The following is a 23820-nucleotide window of genomic DNA, read 5'->3' as shown; positions in this document are numbered from 1 at the left end:
GCATACTATGTATGTGTTGTACTGTTTATTGGGCATACACAGTGGGGTGTATAGTGTATGGGGCTTATTGTACTGTATATTACGCATACTCTGTATGGATTATACTATATGGTGCATCCTTTATATAACCCCCCCTACATCTCTAATTGCACCTCCCTCCACAGTCCCGCAGAGATGCATCAAGCCTTATGCCGCACATCCACTATGCGACCCGGGAAAGACAGTACGATTACGACATCGTAATCGTACCGTCGTTCCCCATCCCCTGCAGTGCCTACACTGAACGATTAGTCGGTCAGTGCAGGCTCCCTCTCTCATCCCCGAACATGGTCAATCTGTCATTATCGGCAGATTGACCGGCATGTTCGGTCGATGATTGATGTCGGAAATGACCAGCGGGAGCGCGCATCGCTGGTCGTTTCCGACATTTTCATGCCCGATTAACCAGCGATTGAATGATAATGATGTTGTTATCTTTAATCGCTCTGTTTAATCGGCTAGAGGATAAGTTGCCCCAAGCAACATATCAGCTTCTAACTATCATTTATCTAGCACAGCTGATTAGTTACCTTGGGCAACTTCTCCACTATATCTCTCTTCAAGGCTTGATACATATCCCACCAAAGCACAAAAGGGCTCTCAAAAACCCACTTCTATATTAAAGCCTTCCAGCTCTCATCCTAACTCAGGACTCTATGCTCCTCGCTCACTCGCTCACTGTGTCAGCCCTGTCTGTCTGCCTCTCCCAATTAGATCGTAAGCTCTCATGACCAAGGCCCTCTTCACTCATGTGCTTTTCCCTCCCTCATTCCTCATTGCCCCCACTGTCAACAGCGGCATTGAGCCTATGCTCTGCAATGTTTTGTCTTTTGCACTTTCTCTGCTTACTGTACGTGCATTGTAAGGCGCTGTGGAACCCTTGAGGAGCAATATAAATGCAGGATAATAATGATAATGCATACTGTGTATTATGAGTATACTGTACTGTACTATGTATTATAATGACTGCTCTAAAATGTTCCTCTACACTGCACCATGCTGGGGCTTCTTGTGTGGCTGTGACCTCTGATCTCCATGGCGCACATGTGCGTCATATTTAACACCGCAGCGCTACAAGTTAAATGTGTGTGACCACGGGTCTCTTGTCCCGCCACAGACACGTTACAAGGAGTCCTGGAGCCGGCTGAGAGACAGCGGATACAAGCTGAAGCTGGAGGCCATTCCATTCCAGGCTGCTAAGGCGTCAGGGGAAATAATCAGTGATGTGAGTACTGACATATTGCTCCATGTTCTGAGGGTTACACTTGTCAGCAGAGTTCTCACTGTATTCCCTGTTCTGAGGGTTACACTTGTCAGCAGAGTTCTCACTGTATTCCCTGTTCTGAGGGTTACACTTGTCAGCAGAGTTCTCACTGTATTCCCTGTTCTGAGGGTTACACTTGTCAGCAGAGTTCTCCCTGTATTCCCTGTCCTGAGGGTTATACTTGTCAGCGTAGTTCTCACTGTATTCCCTGTTCTGAGGGTTACACTTGTCAGCAGAGTTCTCCCTGTATTCCCTGTCCTGAGGGTTACACTTGTCAGCAGAGTTCTCCCTGTATTCCCTGTCCTGAGGGTTATACTTGTCAGCGTAGTTCTCACTGTATTCCCTGTTCTGAGGGTTACACTTGTCAGCATAGTTCTCACTGTATTCCCTGTTCTGAGGGTTACACTTGTCAGCATGGTTCTCCCTGTATTCCCTGTTCTGAGGGTTACACTTGTCAGCATAGTTCTCCCTGTATTCCCTGTTCTGAGGGTTACACTTGTCAGCACAGTTCTCACTCTGCTCCCTGGCCTGAGGGATACACTTGTCAGCAGAGTTCTCACTGTATTCCCTGTACTGAGGGTTACACTTGTCAGCATAGTTCTCCGTGTATTCCCTGTCCTGAGGGTTACACTTGTCAGCAGAGTTCTCCCTGTATTCCCTGTCCTGAGGGTTATACTTGTCAGCGTAGTTCTCACTGTATTCCCTGTTCTGAGGGTTACACTTGTCAGCAGAGTTCTCCCTGTATTCCCTGTCCTGAGGGTTACACTTGTCAGCAGAGTTCTGCCTGTATTCCCTGTCCTGAGGGTTATACTTGTCAGCGTAGTTCTCACTGTATTCCCTGGTCTGAGGGTTACACTTGTCAGCATAGTTCTCCCTGTATTCCCTGTCCTGAGGGTTATACTTGTCAGCGTAGTTCTCACTGTATTCCCTGTTCTGAGGTTACACTTGTCAGCAGAGTTCTCCCTGTATTCCCTGTCCTGAGGGTTACACTTGTCAGCAGAGTTCTCCCTGTATTCCCTGTTCTGAGGGTTACACTTGTCAGCATAGTTCTCACTCTGCTCCCTGGCCTGAGGGTTACACTTGTCAGCAGAGTTCTCCCTGTATTCCATGTTCTGAGGGTTACACTTGTCAGCAGAGTTCTCCCTGTATTCCCTGTCCTGAGGGTTACACTTGTCAGCAGAGTTCTCCCTGTGTTCCCTGTTCTGAGGGTTACACTTGTCAGCATAGTTCTCACTCTGCTCCCTGGCCTGAGGGTTACACTTGTCAGCAGAGTTCTCACTGTATTCCCTGTACTGAGGGTTACACTTGTCAGCATAGTTCTCCCTGTATTCCCTGTCCTGAGGGTTACACTTGTCAGCGTAGTTCTCACTGTATTCCCTGTCCTGAGGGTTACACTTGTCAGTATAGTTCTCGCTGTATTCCCTGTTCTGAGGGTTACACTTGTCAGCATAGTCCTCCCTGTATTCCCTGTCCTGAGGGTTACACTTGTCAGCATAGTTCTCACTGTATTCCCTGTTCTGAGGGTTACACTTGTCAGTATAGTTCTCGCTGTATTCCCTGTTCTGAGGGTTACACTTGTCAGCAGAGTTCTCCCTGTATTCCCTGTTCTGAGGGTTACACTTGTCAGCATAGTTCTCACTCTGCTCCCTGGCCTGAGGGTTACACTTGTCAGCAGAGTTCTCACTGTATTCCCTGTACTGAGGGTTACACTTGTCAGCAGAGTTCTCCCTGTATTCCCTGTTCTGAGGGTTACACTTGTCAGCATAGTTCTCACTGTATTCCCTGTTCTGAGGGTTACACTTGTCAGCAGAGTTCTCCCTGTATTCCCTGTCCTGAGGGTTATACTTGTCAGCAGAGTTCTCCCTGTATTCCCTGTTCTGAGGGTTACACTTGTCAGCATAGTTCTCACTCTGCTCCCTGGCCTGAGGGTTACACTTGTCAGCAGAGTTCTCCCTGTATTCCCTGTCCTGAGGGTTATACTTGTCAGCGTAGTTCTCACTGTATTCCCTGTACTGAGGGTTACACTTGTCAGCATAGTTCTCCCTGTATTCCCTGTCCTGAGGGTTACACTTGTCAGCGTAGTTCTCACTGTATTCCCTGTCCTGAGGGTTACACTTGTCAACGTAGTCCTCACTGTATTTCCTGTTCTGAGGGTTACACTTGTCAGCATAGTTCTCCCTGTATTCCCTGTCCTGAGGGTTACACTTGTCAGCGTAGTTCTCACTGTATTCCCTGTACTGAGGGTTACACTTGTCAGCATAGTTCTCACTGTATTCCCTGTACTGAGGGTTACACTTGTTAGCGTAGTTCTCACTGTATTCCCTGTACTGAGGGTTACACTTGTTAGCGTAGTTCTCACTGTATTCCCTGGCCTGAGGGTTACACTTGTCAGCATAGTCCTCCCTGTATTCCCTGTCCTGAGGGTTACACTTGTCAGCATAGTCCTCCCTGTATTCCCTGTCCTGAGGGTTACACTTGTCAGCATAGTTCTCCCTGTATTCCCTGTCCTGAGGGTTACACTTGTCAGCATAGTTCTCACTGTATTCCCTGTTCTGAGGGTTACACTTGTCAGCATAGTAATCACTGAATTCCCTGTCCTGAGGTTTACACTTGTCAGCATAGTTCTCACTGTATTCCCTGTCCTGAGGGTTACACTTGTCAGCATAGTTCTCACTGTATTCCATGTTCTGAGGGTTACACTTGTCAGGATAGTTCTCCCTGTATTCCCTGTCCTGAGGGTTACACTTGTCAGCATAGTTCTCACTGTATTCCCTGTTCTGAGGGTTACACTTGTCAGCATAGTAATCACTGCATTCCCTGTCCTGAGGGTTACACTTGTCAGCATAGTTCTCACTGTATTCCCTGTCCTGAGGGCTACACTTGTCAGCATAGTTCTCACTGTATTCCCTGTTCTGAGGGTTACCCTTGTCAGCACAGTTCTCCCTGTATTCCCTGTTCTGAGGGTTACACTTGTCAGGATAGTTCTCCCTGTATTCCCTGGCCTGAGGGTTACACTTGTCAGCATAGTTCTCACTGTATTCCCTGTGCTGAGGGTTACACTTGTCAGCATAGTAATCACTGCATTCCCTGTCCTGAGGGTTACACTTGTCAGGATAGTTCTCCCTGTATTCCCTGTTCTGAGGGTTACACTTGTCAGCATAGTTCTCCCTGTATTCCCTGTCCTGAGGGTTACACTTGTCAGCATAGTAATCACTGCATTCCCTGTCCTGAGGGTTACACTTGTCAGGATAGTTCTCCCTGTATTCCCTGTCCTGAGGGTTACACTTGTCAGCATAGTTCTCCCTGTATTCCCTGTCCTGAGGGTTATACTTGTCAGCGTAGTTCTCACTGTATTCCCTGTTCTGAGGTTACACTTGTCAGCAGAGTTCTCCCTGTATTCCCTGTCCTGATTGTTACACTTGTCAGCAGAGTTCTCCCTGTATTCCCTGTTCTGAGGGTTACACTTGTCAGCATAGTTCTCACTCTGCTCCCTGGCCTGAGGGTTACACTTGTCAGCAGAGTTCTCCCTGTATTCCATGTTCTGAGGGTTACACTTGTCAGCAGAGTTCTCCCTGTATTCCCTGTTCTGAGGGTTACACTTGTCAGCATGGTTCTCCCTGTATTCCCTGTTCTGAGGGTTACACTTGTCAGCATAGTTCTCCCTATATTCCCTGTTCTGAGGGTTACACTTGTCAGCACAGTTCTCACTCTGCTCCCTGGCCTGAGGGATACACTTGTCAGCAGAGTTCTCACTGTATTCCCTGTCCTGAGGGTTACACTTGTCAGCATAGTAATCACTGCATTCCCTGTCCTGAGGGTTACACTTGTCAGGATAGTTCTCCCTGTATTCCCTGTCCTGAGGGTTACACTTGTCAGCATAGTTCTCCCTGTATTCCCTGTCCTGAGGGTTATACTTGTCAGCGTAGTTCTCACTGTATTCCCTGTTCTGAGGTTACACTTGTCAGCAGAGTTCTCCCTGTATTCCCTGTCCTGAGGGTTACACTTGTCAGCAGAGTTCTCCCTGTATTCCCTGTTCTGAGGGTTACACTTGTCAGCATAGTTCTCACTCTGCTCCCTGGCCTGAGGGTTACACTTGTCAGCAGAGTTCTCCCTGTATTCCATGTTCTGAGGGTTACACTTGTCAGCAGAGTTCTCCCTGTATTCCCTGTTCTGAGGGTTACACTTGTCAGCATGGTTCTCCCTGTATTCCCTGTTCTGAGGGTTACACTTGTCAGCATAGTTCTCCCTGTATTCCCTGTTCTGAGGGTTACACTTGTCAGCACAGTTCTCACTCTGCTCCCTGGCCTGAGGGATACACTTGTCAGCAGAGTTCTCACTGTATTCCCTGTACTGAGGGTTACACTTGTCAGCATAGTTCTCCGTGTATTCCCTGTCCTGAGGGTTACACTTGTCAGCATAGTTCTCACTGTATTCCCTGTTCTGAGGGTTACACTTGTCAGCATAGTTCTCCCTGTATTCCCTGTTCTGAGGGTTGCACTTGTCAGCAGATTTTGTTCTGTGTTCGCTGTTCTGAGAGTTATTTTCTGTCCAACCAGCCAACTAGTTGATTGGTTGGAATGAAAATCTGGTAAGGTATGAATGCAAATGACAATCAGCAATTTGCTCCCAAACGCCGGAAAATGGATAAAAACTGTTGTTTGAACAAATTGTTTAGATCAGACATTTAACAAACTTGTCTGACATCATTTTCATCTGTTTTCTGGCATTTAGGAGCAGATTGCTGATCATCAGTTACTCCCATACGTTACCAGATTTTCATTCCAACCAATCAACTAATTGGATGGTTGGACAGAAAATCTTTAGGTGTGTACCCAGCTTACACTTGTCAGGAGACAGACTACAAGTAACCAGCATGGTATATAGAATAACACTTCCCAACAAACTGTAAGGCAAATCTTTTCTTGTCCAAAGGAGAAACTTAGTATCCGGGAGCATTGTGGATTGTAATATCAGACACATTATTAGGACACACTTATCAGCCACTCATATTCTGGCTGAAACCTACAGTACAAGTTGTTCTGGTCTCTCTCTGCAGCACAAATATAAGGAGGAGTTTGAGAAATGTAAGGGGAAGATGATTGGTCTACGGAGACTGGAGGACGATCTAAACCTCACACATTTTGTACATGCTGCGTCGCTATCCAGTGAGGTAAGTTATACTGCTCTGTGCCACTTACAGTACATCCATACTGCACTGCAATCATACCATTATTACACTAATACTACGCTGACCTCTGTCACTTCTATACTGCACCACAATCATATCACTATTACACTACTACTGCACTCACCTCTATCACTTCTATCCTGCACCCCAATCATATCACTATTACACTAATACTACGCTAACCTCTATCACTTCTATCCTGCACCCCAATCATATCACTATTACACTAATACTACGCTAACCTCTATCACTTCTATCCTGCACCCCAATCATATCACTATTACACTACTACTACACTCACCTCTATCACTTCTATACTACGCCCCAATTATATCACTATTACACTACTACTATACTGACCTCTATCACTTCTATACTGCACCCCAATCATATCACTATTACACTGCTACTACTACTACTACTGCACTGACCTCTAACACTTCTATACTGCACCCCAATCATATCACTATTACACTGCTACTACTACTACTACTACTACTACACTGACCTCTAACACTTCTATACTGCACCCCAATCATATCACTATTACACTACTACTGCACTCACCTCTATCACTTCTATACTGCACCCCAATCATATCACTATTACACTACTACTACACCCCAATTATATCACTATTACACTACTACTACACTCACCTCTATCACTTCTATACTGCACCCCAATAATACCACTATTACACTACTACTACACTCACCTCTATCACTTCTATACTGCACCCCAATCATATCACTATTACACTACTACTACACTCACCTCTATCACTGCTATACTGCACCCCAATCATATCACTATTACACTACTACTACACTCACCTCTATCACTTCTATACTACGCCCCAATTATATCACTATTACACTACAACTATACTGACCTCTATCACTTCTATACTGCACCCCAATCATATCACTATTACTATACTGACCTCTATCACTTCTATACTGCACCCCAATCATATCACTATTACACTAATACTATACTGACCTCTATCACTTCTATACTGCACCCCAATCATACCACAATTACACTACTACTACACTCACCTCTATCACTTCTATACTGCACCCCAATCATACCATTATTACACTAATACTACACTCACCTCTATCACTTCTATACTACACCCCAATCATATCACTATTACACTACTACTACACTCACCTCTATCACTTCTATACTGCACCCCAATCATATCACTATTACACTACTACTACACTCACCTCTATCACTTCTATACTGCACCCCAATCATACCATTATTACACTAATACTACGCTGACCTCTATCACTTCTATACTGCACCGCAATCATACCATTATTACACTAATACTACGCTGACCTCTATCACTTCTATACTGCACCCCAATCATATCACTATTACACTACTACTACACTCACCTCTATCACTTCTATACTACGCCCCAATTATATCACTATTACACTACTACTATACTCACCTCTATCACTTCTATACTACGCCCCAATTATATCACTATTACACTACTACTATACTGACCTCTATCACTTCTATACTGCACCCCAATCATATCACTATTACACTAATACTATACTGACCTCTATCACTTCTATACTGCACCCCAATCATACCACAATTACACTACTACTACACACACCTCTATCACTTCTATACTGCACCCCAATCATACCATTATTACACTAATACTACACTCACCTCTATCACTTCTATACTGTACCCCAATCATATCACTATTACACTACTACTACAATCACCTCTATCACTTCTATACTGCACCCCAATCATATCACTATTACACTACTACTACACTCACCTCTATCACTTCTATACTGCACCCCAATCATATCACTATTACACTACTACTACACTCACCTCTATCACTTCTATACTACGCCCCAATTATATCACTATTACACTACTACTACACTCATCTCTATCACTTCTATACTGCACCCCAATCATATCACTATTACACTACTACTATACTGACCTCTATCACTTCTATACTACGCCCCAATTATATCACTATTACACTACTACTACACTCACCTCTATCACTTCTATACTGCACCCCAATAATACCACTATTACACTACTACACTGACCTCTATCACTTCTATACTGCACCCCAATCATATCACTATTACACTACTACTACTACTACTACTACACTGACCTCTAACACTTCTATACTGCACCCCAATCATATCACTATTACACTACTACTGCACTCACCTCTATCACTTCTATACTGCACCCCAATCATATCACTATTACACTACTACTATACTGACCTCTATCACTTCTGTGCTGCACCCCAACTATATCACTATTACACTATTACTACACTCACCTCTATCACTTCTATCCTGCACCCCAATCATATCACTATTACTACACTCACCTCTATCACTTCAATACTGCACCCCAATCATATCATTATTACACTACTACTACACTCACCTCTATCACTCCTATACTGCACCCCAATCATATCACTATTACACTGACATCTATCACTTCAATACTGCCCCCAATCATACCATTATTACACTAATACTACGCTGACCTCGGTCACTTCTATACTGCACCCCAATTATACCGTTATTACACTAATACTATGCTGACCTCTATCAGTTCTATACTGCACACCAATCATATCACTATTACACTACTACTACTACACTGACCTCTATCACTTCTATACTGCACAACAATCATATCACTATTACACTACTACTACGCAGACCTCCATTACTTTTATACTGCACCCCAATCATATCACTATTACACTACTACAACTCTGACCTATATCACTTCTATACTGCACCCCAATCATATCACTATTACACTACTATTACTCTGACCTATATCAATTCTATACTGCACCCCAATCATATTACTATTACACTACTGCTACACTAACCTCTATCACTTCTATATTGCACCCCAATCATACCACTATTACACTACTACTACGCTAACCTCTATCACTTCTATACTGCACCCCAATCATACCACTATTACACTACTACTACGCTAACCTCTATCACTTCTATATTGCACCCCAATCATATCACTATTACACTACACTGACCTCTATCACTTCTATACTGCAGGGTTACACTTGTCAGCATAGTCCTCACTGTATTCCCTGTTCTGAGGGTTACACTTGTCAGCATAGTTCTCACTGTATTCCCTTTTCTGAGGGTTACACTTGTCAGCATACTCCTCACTGTATTCCCTGTTCTGAGGGTTACACTTGTCAGCATAGTTCTCACTGTATTCCCTGTTCTGAGGGTTACACTTGTCAGCATAATCCTACTACACAGCCCAGACCTACTTCTTCTATACCAAACACCCATCATGTCATTACGACAATGCTACTTATACTACACAGCCCAGACCTACTACTTCTATACCATACACCTATCATGTCATTACTACACTGCTACTTATACTACACAGCCCAGACCTACTACTTCTATACCATACACCCATCATGTCATTACTACACTGCTACTTATACTACACAGCCCAGACCTACTACTTCTATACCATACAGCCATCATGTCATTATTACACTGCTACTATTACTACACAGCCCAGACCTACTACTTCTATACCATACACCCATCATGTCATTATTACACTACTACTTATACTACACAGCCCAGACCTACTACTTCTATACCATACACCTATCATGTCATTACTACACTGCTACTTATACTGCACAGCCCAGACCTACTACTTCTATACCATACACCCATCATGTCATTACTACACTGCTACTTATACTACACATCCCAGACCTACTACTTCTATACCATACACCTATCATGTCATTACTACACTGCTACTTATACTACACAGCCCAGACCTACTACTTCTATACCATACACCTATCATGTCATTACTACACTGCTACTTATACTATACAGCCCAGACCTACTACTTCTATACCATACACCCATCATGTCATTACTACACTACTACTTATACTGCACAGCCCAGACCTACTACTTCTATACCATACACCTATCATGTCATTACTACACTGCTACTTATACTACACAGCCCAGACCTACTACTTCTATACCATACACCCATCATGTCATTACTACACTGCTACTTATACTACACAGCCCAGACCTACTACTTCTATACCATACACCCATCATGTCATTACTACACTGCTACTTATACTACACAGCCCAGACCTACTACTTCTATACCATACACCCATCATGTCATTATTACACTGCTACTTATACTACACAGCCCAGACCTACTACTTCTATACCATACACCCATCATGTCATTACTACACTGCTACTTATACTACACAGCCCAGACCTACTACTTCTATACCATACACCCATCATGTCATTATTACACTGCTACTTATACTACACAGCCCAGACCTACTACTTCTATACCATACACCCATCATGTCATTACTACACTGCTACTTATACTACACAGCCCAGACCTACTACTTCTATACCATACACCCATCATGTCATTACTACACTGCTACTATTACTACACAGCCCAGACCTACTACTTCTATACCATACACCTATCATGTCATTACTACACTGCTACTATTACTACACAGCCCAGACCTACTACTTCTATACCATACACCCATCATGTCATTACTACACTGCTACTTATACTACACAGCCCAGACCTACTACTTCTATACCATACACCCATCATGTCATTACTACACTGCTACTTATTCTACACAGCCCAGACCTACTACTTCTATACCATACACCCATCATGTCATTACTACACTGCTACTTATACTACACAGCCCAGACCTACTACTTCTATACCATACACCCATCATGTCATTACTACACTGCTACTTATACTGCACAGCCCAGACCTACTACTTCTATACCATACACCCATCATGTCATTACTACACTGCTACTTATTCTACACAGCCCAGACCTACTACTTCTATACCATACACCCATCATGTCATTACTACACTGCTACTTATACTACACAGCCCAGACCTACTACTTCTATACCATACACCCATCATGTCATTACTACACTGCTACTTATACTACACAGCCCAGACCTACTACTTCTATACCATACACCCATCATGTCATTATTACACTACTACTTATACTGCACAGCCCAGACCTACTACTTCTATACCATACACCCATCATGTCATTACTACACTGCTACTTATACTACACAGCCCAGATCTACTACTTCTATACCATACACCCATCATGTCATTACTACACTGCTACTTATACTACACAGCCCAGACCTACTACTTCTATACCATACACCCATCATGTCATTACTACACTGCTTCTTATACTACACAGCCCAGACCTACTACTTCTATACCATACACCCATCATGTCATTACTACACTGCTACTTATACTACACAGCCCAGACCTACTACTTCTATACCATACACCTATCATGTCATTACTACACTACTACTTATACTACACAGCCCAGACCTACTACTTCTATACCATACACCCATCATGTCATTACTACACTGCTACTTATACTACAGAGCTCAGACCTACTACTTCTATACCATACACCCATCATGTCATTACTACACTGCTAGTTATACTGCACAGCCCAGACCTACTACTTCTATACCATACACCCATCATGTCATTACTACACTGCTACTTATACTACACAGCCCAGATCTACTACTTCTATACCATACACCCATCATGTCATTACTACACTGCTACTTATTCTACACAGCCCAGACCTACTACTTCTATACCATACACCCATCATGTCATTACTACACTGCTACTTATACTACACAGCCCAGACCTACTACTTCTATACCATACACCCATCATGTCATTACTACACTGCTACTTATACTACACAGCCCAGACTTACTACTTCTATACCATACACCCATCATGTCATTACTACACTGCTACTTATACTACACAGCCCAGACCTACTACTTCTATACCATACACCCATCATGTCATTACTACACTGCTACTTATACTATACAGCCCAGACCTACTACTTCTATACCATACACCCATCATGTCATTACTACACTGCTACTTATACTACACAGCCCAGACCAACTACTTCTATACCATACACCCATCATGTCATTACTACACTGCTACTTATACTACACAGCCCAGACCTACTACTTCTATACCATACACCCATCATGTCATTACTACACTACTACTTATACTACACAGCCCAGACCTACTACTTCTATACCATACACCCATCATGTCATTACTACACTGCTACTTATACTACACAGCCCAGACCTACTACTTCTATACCATACACCCATCATGTCATTACTACACTGCTACTTATTCTACACAGCCCAGACCTACTACTTCTATACCATACACCCATCATGTCATTACTACACTGCTACTTATACTACACAGCCCAGACCTACTACTTCTATACCATACACCCATCATGTCATTACTACACTGCTACTTATACTGCACAGCCCAGACCTACTACTTCTATACCATACACCCATCATGTCATTACTACACTGCTACTTATTCTACACAGCCCAGACCTACTACTTCTATACCATACACCCATCATGTCATTACTACACTGCTACTTATACTACACAGCCCAGACCTACTACTTCTATACCATACACCCATCATGTCATTACTACACTGCTACTTATACTACACAGCCCAGACCTACTACTTCTATACCATACACCTATCATGTCATTACTACACTGCTACTTATACTACACAGCCCAGACCTACTACTTCTATACCATACACCTATCATGTCATTACTACACTGCTACTTATACTACACAGCCCAGACCTACTACTTCTATACCATACACCTATCATGTCATTACTACACTGCTACTTATACTACACAGCCCAGACCTACTACTTCTATACCATACACCTATCATGTCATTACTACACTGCTACTTATACTACACAGCCCAGACCTACTACTTCTATACCATACACCCATCATGTCATTACTACACTGCTACTATTACTACACAGCCCAGACCTACTACTTCTATACCATACACCCATCATGTCATTACTACACTGCTACTTATACTACACAGCCCAGACCTACTACTTCTATACCATACACCCATCATGTCATTACTACACTGCTACTTATACTACACAGCCCAGACCTACTACTTCTATACCATACACCCATCATGTCATTACTACACTGCTACTTATACTACACAGCCCAGACCTACTACTTCTGTACCATACACCCATCATGTCATTATTACACTGCTACTTATACTACACAGCCCAGACCTACTACTTCTATACCATACACCCATCATGTCATTACTACACTGCTACTTATACTACACAGCCCAGACCTCCTACTTCTATACCATACACCCATCATGCCATTACTACACTGCTACTTATACTACACAGCCCAGACCTACTACTTCTATACCATACACCCATCATGTCATTACTACACTGCTACTTATACTACACAGCCCAGACCTACTACTTCTATACCATACACCCATCATGTCATTACTACACTGCTACTTATACTACACAGCCCAGACCTCCTACTTCTATACCATACACCCATCATGTCATTACTACACTGCTACTTATACTACACAGCCCAGACCTACTACTTCTATACCATACACCTATCATGTCATTACTACACTGCTACTTATACTACACAGCCCAGACCTACTACTTCTATACCATACACCTATCATGTCATTACTACACTGCTACTTATACTACACAGCCCAGACCTACTACTTCTATACCATACACCCATCATGTCATTACTACACTGCTACTTATACTGCACAGCCCAGACCTACTACTTCTATACCATACACCCATCATGTCATTACTACACTGCTACTTATACTGCACAGCCCAGACCTACTACTTCTATACCATACACCCATCATGTCATTACTACACTGCTACTTATACTATACAGCCCAGACCTACTACTTCTATACCATACACCCATCATGTCATTACTACACTGCTACTTATACTACACAGCCCAGACCTACTACTTCTATACCATACACCCATCATGTCATTACTACACTGCTACTTATACTACAGAGCCCAGACCTACTACTTCTATACCATACACCCATCATGTCATTACTACACTGCTACTTATACTACACAGCCCAGACCTACTACTTCTATACCATACACCCATCATGTCATTACTACACTGCTACTATTACTACACAGCCCTGACCTACTACTTCTATACCATACACCCATCATGTCATTACTACACTGCTACTTATACTACACAGCCCAGACCTACTACTTCTATACCATACACCTATCATGTCATTACTACACTGCTACTTATACTACACAGCCCAGACCTACTACTTCTATACCATACACCTATCATGTCATTACTACACTGCTACTTATACTACACAGCCCAGACCTACTACTTCTATACCATACACCCATCATGTCATTACTACACTGCTACTTATACTACACAGCCCAGATCTACTACTTCTATACCATACACCCATCATGTCATTACTACACTGCTACTTATACTACACAGCCCAGACCTACTACTTCTATACCATACACCCATCATGTCATTACTACACTGCTACTTATACTACACAGCCCAGACCTACTACTTCTATACCATACACCTATCATGTCATTACTACACTGCTACTTATACTGCACAGCCCAGACCAACTACTTCTATACCATACACCCATCATGTCATTACTACACTGCTAGTTATACTGCACAGCCCAGACCTACTACTTCTATACCATACACCCATCATGTCATTACTACACTGCTACTTATACTACACAGCCCAGATCTACTACTTCTATACCATACACCCATCATGTCATTACTACACTGCTACTTATACTACACAGCCCAGACCTACTACTTCTATACCATACACCCATCATGTCATTACTACACTGCTTCTTATACTACACAGCCCAGACCTACTACTTCTATACCATACACCCATCATGTCATTACTACACTGCTACTTATACTACACAGCCCAGACCTACTACTTCTATACCATACACCTATCATGTCATTACTACACTACTACTTATACTACACAGCCCAGACCTACTACTTCTATACCATACACCCATCATGTCATTACTACACTGCTACTTATACTACAGAGCTCAGACCTACTACTTCTATACCATACACCCATCATGTCATTACTACACTGCTAGTTATACTGCACAGCCCAGACCTACTACTTCTATACCATACACCCATCATGTCATTACTACACTGCTACTTATACTACACAGCCCAGATCTACTACTTCTATACCATACACCCATCATGTCATTACTACACTGCTACTTATTCTACACAGCCCAGACCTACTACTTCTATACCATACACCCATCATGTCATTACTACACTGCTACTTATACTACACAGCCCAGACCTACTACTTCTATACCATACACCCATCATGTCATTACTACACTGCTACTTATACTACACAGCCCAGACTTACTACTTCTATACCATACACCCATCATGTCATTACTACACTGCTACTTATACTACACAGCCCAGACCTACTACTTCTATACCATACACCCATCATGTCATTACTACACTGCTACTTATACTATACAGCCCAGACCTACTACTTCTATACCATACACCCATCATGTCATTACTACACTGCTACTTATACTACACAGCCCAGACCAACTACTTCTATACCATACACCCATCATGTCATTACTACACTGCTACTTATACTACACAGCCCAGACCTACTACTTCTATACCATACACCCATCATGTCATTACTACACTACTACTTATACTACACAGCCCAGACCTACTACTTCTATACCATACACCCATCATGTCATTACTACACTGCTACTTATACTACACAGCCCAGACCTACTACTTCTATACCATACACCCATCATGTCATTACTACACTGCTACTTATTCTACACAGCCCAGACCTACTACTTCTATACCATACACCCATCATGTCATTACTACACTGCTACTTATACTACACAGCCCAGACCTACTACTTCTATACCATACACCCATCATGTCATTACTACACTGCTACTTATACTGCACAGCCCAGACCTACTACTTCTATACCATACACCCATCATGTCATTACTACACTGCTACTTATTCTACACAGCCCAGACCTACTACTTCTATACCATACACCCATCATGTCATTACTACACTGCTACTTATACTACACAGCCCAGACCTACTACTTCTATACCATACACCCATCATGTCATTACTACACTGCTACTTATACTACACAGCCCAGACCTACTACTTCTATACCATACACCTATCATGTCATTACTACACTGCTACTTATACTACACAGCCCAGACCTACTACTTCTATACCATACACCTATCATGTCATTACTACACTGCTACTTATACTACACAGCCCAGACCTACTACTTCTATACCATACACCTATCATGTCATTACTACACTGCTACTTATACTACACAGCCCAGACCTACTACTTCTATACCATACACCCATCATGTCATTACTACACTGCTACTATTACTACACAGCCCAGACCTACTACTTCTATACCATACACCCATCATGTCATTACTACACTGCTACTTATACTACACAGCCCAGACCTCCTACTTCTATACCATACACCCATCATGTCATTACTACACTGCTACTTATACTACACAGCCCAGACCTACTACTTCTATACCATACACCCATCATGTCATTACTACACTGCTACTTATACTACACAGCCCAGACCTACTACTTCTATACCATACACCCATCATGTCATTACTACACTGCTACTTATACTACACAGCCCAGACCTCCTACTTCTATACCATACACCCATCATGTCATTACTACACTGCTACTTATACTACACAGCCCAGACCTACTACTTCTATACCATACACCTATCATGTCATTACTACACTGCTACTTATACTACACAGCCCAGACCTACTACTTCTATACCATACACCTATCATGTCATTACTACACTGCTACTTATACTACACAGCCCAGACCTACTACTTCTATACCATACACCCATCATGTCATTACTACACTGCTACTTATACTACACAGCCCAGACCTACTACTTCTATACCATACACCCATCATGTCATTACTACACTGCTACTTATACTACACAGCCCAGACCTACTACTTCTATACCATACACCCATCATGTCATTACTACACTGCTACTTATACTACACAGCCCAGACCTACTACTTCTATACCATACACCCATCATGTCATTACTACACTGCTACTTATACTACACAGCCCAGACCTACTACTTCTATACCATACACCCATCATGTCATTACTACACTGCTACTTATACTACACAGCCCAGACCTCCTACTTCTATACCATACACCCATCATGTCATTACTACACTGCTACTTATACTACACAGCCCAGACCTACTACTTCTATACCATACACCCATCATGTCATTACTACACTGCTACTTATACTACACAGCCCAGACCTCCTACTTCTATACCATACACCCATCATGTCATTACTACACTGCTACTTATACTACACAGCCCAGACCTACTACTTCTATACCATACACCCATCATGTCATTACTACACAGCCCAGACCTACTACTTCTATACCATACACCCATCATGTCATTACTACACTGCTACTTATACTACACAGCCCAGACCTACTACTTCTATACCATACACCCATCATGTCATTATTACACTGCTACTTATACTACACAGCCCAGACCTACTACTTCTATACCATACACCCATCATGTCATTACTACACTGCTACTTATACTACACAGCCCAGACCTACTACTTCTATACCATACACCCATCATGTCATTACTACACTGCTACTTATACTACACAGCCCAGACCTCCTACTTCTATACCATACACCTATCATGTCATTACTACACTACTACTTATACTACACAGCCCAGACCTACTACTTCTATACCATACACCTATCATGTCATTACTACACTGCTACTATTACTACACAGCCCAGACCTACTACTTCTATACCATACACCCATCATGTCATTACTACACTGCTACTTATACTACACAGCCCAGACCTACTACTTCTATACCATACACCCATCATGTCATTACTACACTGCTACTTATACTACACAGCCCAGACCTACTACTTCTATACCATACACCCATCATGTCATTACTACACTGCTACTATTACTACACAGCCCAGACCTACTACTTCTATACCATACACCCATCATGTCATTACTACACTGCTACTTATACTACACAGCCCAGACCTACTACTTCTATACCATACACCTATCATGTCATTACTACACTGCTACTTATACTACACAGCCTAGACCTACTACTTCTATACCATACACCTATCATGTCATTACTACACTGCTACTTATACTACACATCCCAGACCTACTACTTCTATACCATACACCCATCATGTCATTACTACACTGCTACTTATACTACACAGCCCAGACCTACTACTTCTATACCATACACCTATCATGTCATTACTACACTGCTACTTATACTACACAGCCCAGACCTACTACTTCTATACCATACACCCATCATGTCATTACTACACTGCTACTTATACTACACAGCCTAGACCTACTACTTCTATACCATACACCCATCATGTCATTACTACACTGCTACTTATACTACACAGCCCAGACCTACTACTTCTATACCATACACCCATCATGTCATTACTACACTGCTACTTATACTACACAGCCCAGACCTACTACTTCTATACCATACACCCATCATGTCATTATTACACTACTACTTATACTACACAGCCCAGACCTCCTACTTCTATACCATACACCTATCATGTCATTACTACACTACTACTTATACTACACAGCCCAGACCTACTACTTCTATACCATACACCCATCATGTCATTATTACACTGCTACTTATACTACACAGCCCAGACCTACTACTTCTATACCATACACCCATCATGTCATTACTACACTGCTACTTATACTACACAGCCCAGACCTACTACTTCTATACCATACACCCATCATGTCATTACTACACTGCTACTTATACTACACAGCTCAGACCTACTACTTCTATACCATACACCTATCATGTCATTACTACACTACTACTTATACTACACAGCCCAGACCTACTACTTCTATACCATACACCTATCATGTCATTACTACACTGCTACTTATACTACACAGCCCAGACCTACTACTTCTATACCATACACCCATCATGTCATTACTACACTGCTACTTATACTACACAGCCCAGACCTACTACTTCTATACCATACACCTATCATGTCATTACTACACTGCTACTTATACTACACAGCCCAGATCTACTACTTCTGTACCATACACCCATCATGTCATTATTACACTGCTACTTATACTACACAGCCCAGATCTACTACTTCTATACCATACACCTATCATGTCATTACTACACTGCTACTATTACTACACAGCCCAGACCTACTACTTCTATACCATACACCTATCATGTCATTACTACACTGCTACTTATACTACACAGCCCAGACCTACTACTTCTATACCATACACCCATCAGGTCATTACTACACTGCTACTTATACTACACAGCCCAGACCTACTACTTCTATACCATACACCCATCATGTCATTACTACACTGCTACTTATACTACACAGCCCAGACCTACTACTTCTATACCATACACCCATCATGTCATTACTACACTGCTACTTATACTACACAGCCCAGACCTACTACTTCTATACCATACACCCATCATGTCATTACTACACTGCTACTTATACTACACAGCCCAGACCTACTACTTCTATACCATACACCCATCATGTCATTACTACACTGCTACTTATACTACACAGCCCAGACCTACTACTTCTATACCATACACCTATCATGTCATTACTACACTGCTACTTATACTACACAGCCCAGACCTACTACTTCTATACCATACACCCATCATGTCATTACTACACTGCTACTTATACTGCACAGCCCAGACCTACTACTTCTATACCATACACCCATCATGTCATTACTACACTGCTACTTATACTACACAGCCCAGACCTACTACTTCTATACCATACACCCATCATGTCATTACTACACTGCTACTTATACTGCACAGCCCAGACCTACTACTTCTATACCATACACCCATCATGTCATTACTACACTGCTACTTATACTGCACATCCCAGACTTACTACTTCTATACCATACACCTATCATGTCATTACTACACTGCTACTTATACTACACAGCCCAGACCTACTACTTCTATACCATACACCCATCATGTCATTACTACACTGCTACTTATACTACACAGCCCAGACCTACTACTTCTATACCATACACCCATCATGTCATTACTACACTGCTACTTATACTACACAGCCTAGACCTACTACTTCTATACCTTACACCCATCATGTCATTATTACACTGCTACTATTACTACACAGCCCAGACCTACTACTTCTATACCATACACCCATCATGTCATTACTACACTGCTACTTATACTACACAGCCCAGACCTACTACTTCTATACCATACACCCATCATGTCATTACTACACTGCTACTTATACTACACAGCCCAGACCTACTACTTCTATACCATACACCTATCATGTCATTACTACACTGCTACTTATACTACACAGCCCAGATCTACTACTTCTATACCATACACCCATCATGTCATTATTACACTACTACTTATACTACACAGCCCAGACCTACTACTTCTATACCATACACCTATCATGTCATTACTACACTGCTACTTATACTACACAGCCTAGACCTACTACTTCTATACCATACACCCATCATGTCATTACTACACTGCTACTTATACTATACAGCTCAGACCTACTACTTCTATACCATACACCCATCATGTCATTACTACACTGCTACTTATACTATACAGCCCAGATCTACTACTTCTATACCATACACCCATCATGTCATTACTACACTGCTACTTATACTACACAGCCCAGACCTACTACTTCTATACCATACACCTATCATGTCATTATTACACTGCTACTTATACTACACAGCCCAGACCTACTACTTCTATACCATACACCCATCATGTCATTATTACACTGCTACTTATACTACACAGCCCAGACCTACTACTTCTATACCATACACCCATCATGTCATTACTACACTGCTACTTATACTACACAGCCCAGACCTTTTTCTCCTTTTATGCCACATAAAATATTAAAACAGTGGATCATGTGTCCTGCTTCACCTCCGTACACAGGGCCTGATTCAGCAAGGAACGCAGTTGCTTATACGCACGCAGTCGGCCATACGCGTGTGAAAACTAGCAGAGTATACGCAGACCGATGCCAGAGTGATTGACAGGAAGTGCCGTTTGTTGGTGGTAACGAGGGGGGAGGGGATTGTTGGGTGCACGCAGGCGTGCCAGTGCGATTGGACAGCGTTTCAGGGGAGTGCATATTTAGCCGCTGCAATACCATACGCAGCCTGATGCCTCGTAGCGTGCGCTGAAGTATGCAATTCCTGAGTGAGGTCTGACCTGCCTTACCTGTGCGTATGGGTCCGATTTTACTCGATGTTACCATTTGTTTCGCTATGTTGACAAAGTATATTGATGTGAGTAAGGAGAAGTGGGCATCCTTGTGTTAGGCTGAGATCACAATGTGAATGGAAACATTTACATATCCCTGCTGATATTAGCAACTGCATTGCGTGCGTATAAGCTGAATAGCGATCTGTAGTGAATCAGGCCCACAGATATACACCTCCGAACAGTAATCACTATCCTGGGGCTCCCTTAATGAGAATATATTGTTCACACTCAGGTGCAGTACAAGAAAGGCTTTGAGCAGAGCAAGTCTCAGTTCCTCTTGCCTATGGATATGGTGAATTTGGTGCACGCCCGTAAAGCCCAGGCTTTGGCCAGTGATCAGGATTACAGGCATTTACTTCACCATTACACCGCGCTTTCTGATGACATCAGACTAATGTCTGCTAAAAGGGCCCATGAGCTACAGAGCGAGGTACGTCCAGGAATCTACAACTGAGTGCGCAATATGGAAGCTCCTTTATTGTCACAGTGATCTGGATTTCATTAATCAATTCCTATAGACCTTTGTGCTCTTCTCCAGACGTCTCCTCATTCACCCGCCCTTTTTGCGCCATATGGCGCAAGACGCATGTTGCTGAAAAGTCGCTTCTCGTGTCCTGGGCACTTAGGATTAGTATTTTTGTCAGAAAGGAATTGGTATAAAGTCGCAGATTATGCAGAGCGATTTGTGGTGGATATGCATGGCGCGGCTCATTCTTAACAGTCCTCAGTCTTGTGCCTTTTTGCCCAGGTTAGCGTCCGTGTCGCACACAGAAGCTGCACGCAGTACCGGCGCCAGAGTCTGGGGGTTTCTTGTGCATTATACGTTTGTGGCATTAATGATGTGAATAGAACACATATATACAGTACAAAAGTGTGTGGCGTGATGCCTGGCGCGGCTTAGTCGCAATATCTCTAGCACGCCAAACAAGGCTCTTTGGCGCGATTTGAGTATAGGTGTATTAAATACGATGTATTGCGTTTCAGTAAGCAGGATATAGAGGAGGTTGATGAGATCTTGGAACGGGTGATAGAATGTAATGAACACGTATAATTTTTAGACACTGTACCGGTCTGACCTGAACTTCATGCGGGGAGTGGGCTGCATCGCGTCGGGAGCCATGGAGATTGAGGACAGGAAGAGAGCCTCCGGCCTGATCAGTGAGGTAACGGATGTTTCTGCATGAAGGATAACAATGGACTTATTGATCTAGATTATGTGACCCATTTTAATTTGGAGGAGTAAGATCATGTAGGTTATGCCATCATTAAGGGCACGCAGACGCTGCTGTGTACACTGTAATTATTGGAATTTGAAGCCGTTGGTCTTTTATTTTTACCTCTTTCCACATAGAGCAAATACCGACAGCTGCCGCATCAGCTCAGGTACACAGCAGTGACCGACTCGCTGGACATCCTGCATGCAAAGTTCAGCAACAAGATAACCAACGAGGCAAGTGACATAGCAGGCGTGATTGTCATG

The 23820-nt window shown here is 42.6% G+C and overlaps 1 protein-coding gene across 2 annotated transcripts in view; it reads left to right on the top strand.

Annotated features, from left to right (window-relative positions):
* The window catches only part of NRAP (nebulin related anchoring protein), a 157116-nt gene that overhangs the window by 107601 nt on the left and 25695 nt on the right, over nt 1-23820 (top strand). For both annotated transcript variants that reach the window (XM_088468250.1, XM_088468251.1), the window contains exons 28-32: nt 1157-1264; nt 6360-6473; nt 22573-22770; nt 23399-23503; nt 23692-23790. In XM_088468250.1, the coding sequence (XP_088324376.1) occupies nt 1157-1264; nt 6360-6473; nt 22573-22770; nt 23399-23503; nt 23692-23790 (624 nt within the window). The remainder of the gene's footprint in view (nt 1-1156; nt 1265-6359; nt 6474-22572; nt 22771-23398; nt 23504-23691; nt 23791-23820) is intronic.

Source organism: Taudactylus pleione, unplaced genomic scaffold (genome assembly GCF_031769625.1).
Source record: "Taudactylus pleione unplaced genomic scaffold, aTauple2 ptg000083l, whole genome shotgun sequence".
Taxonomy (NCBI): Eukaryota; Metazoa; Chordata; class Amphibia; order Anura; family Myobatrachidae; genus Taudactylus; species Taudactylus pleione.
Note: the sequence above shows the minus strand (reverse complement) of the source record. Positions and strands in the feature narration are given on the sequence as shown.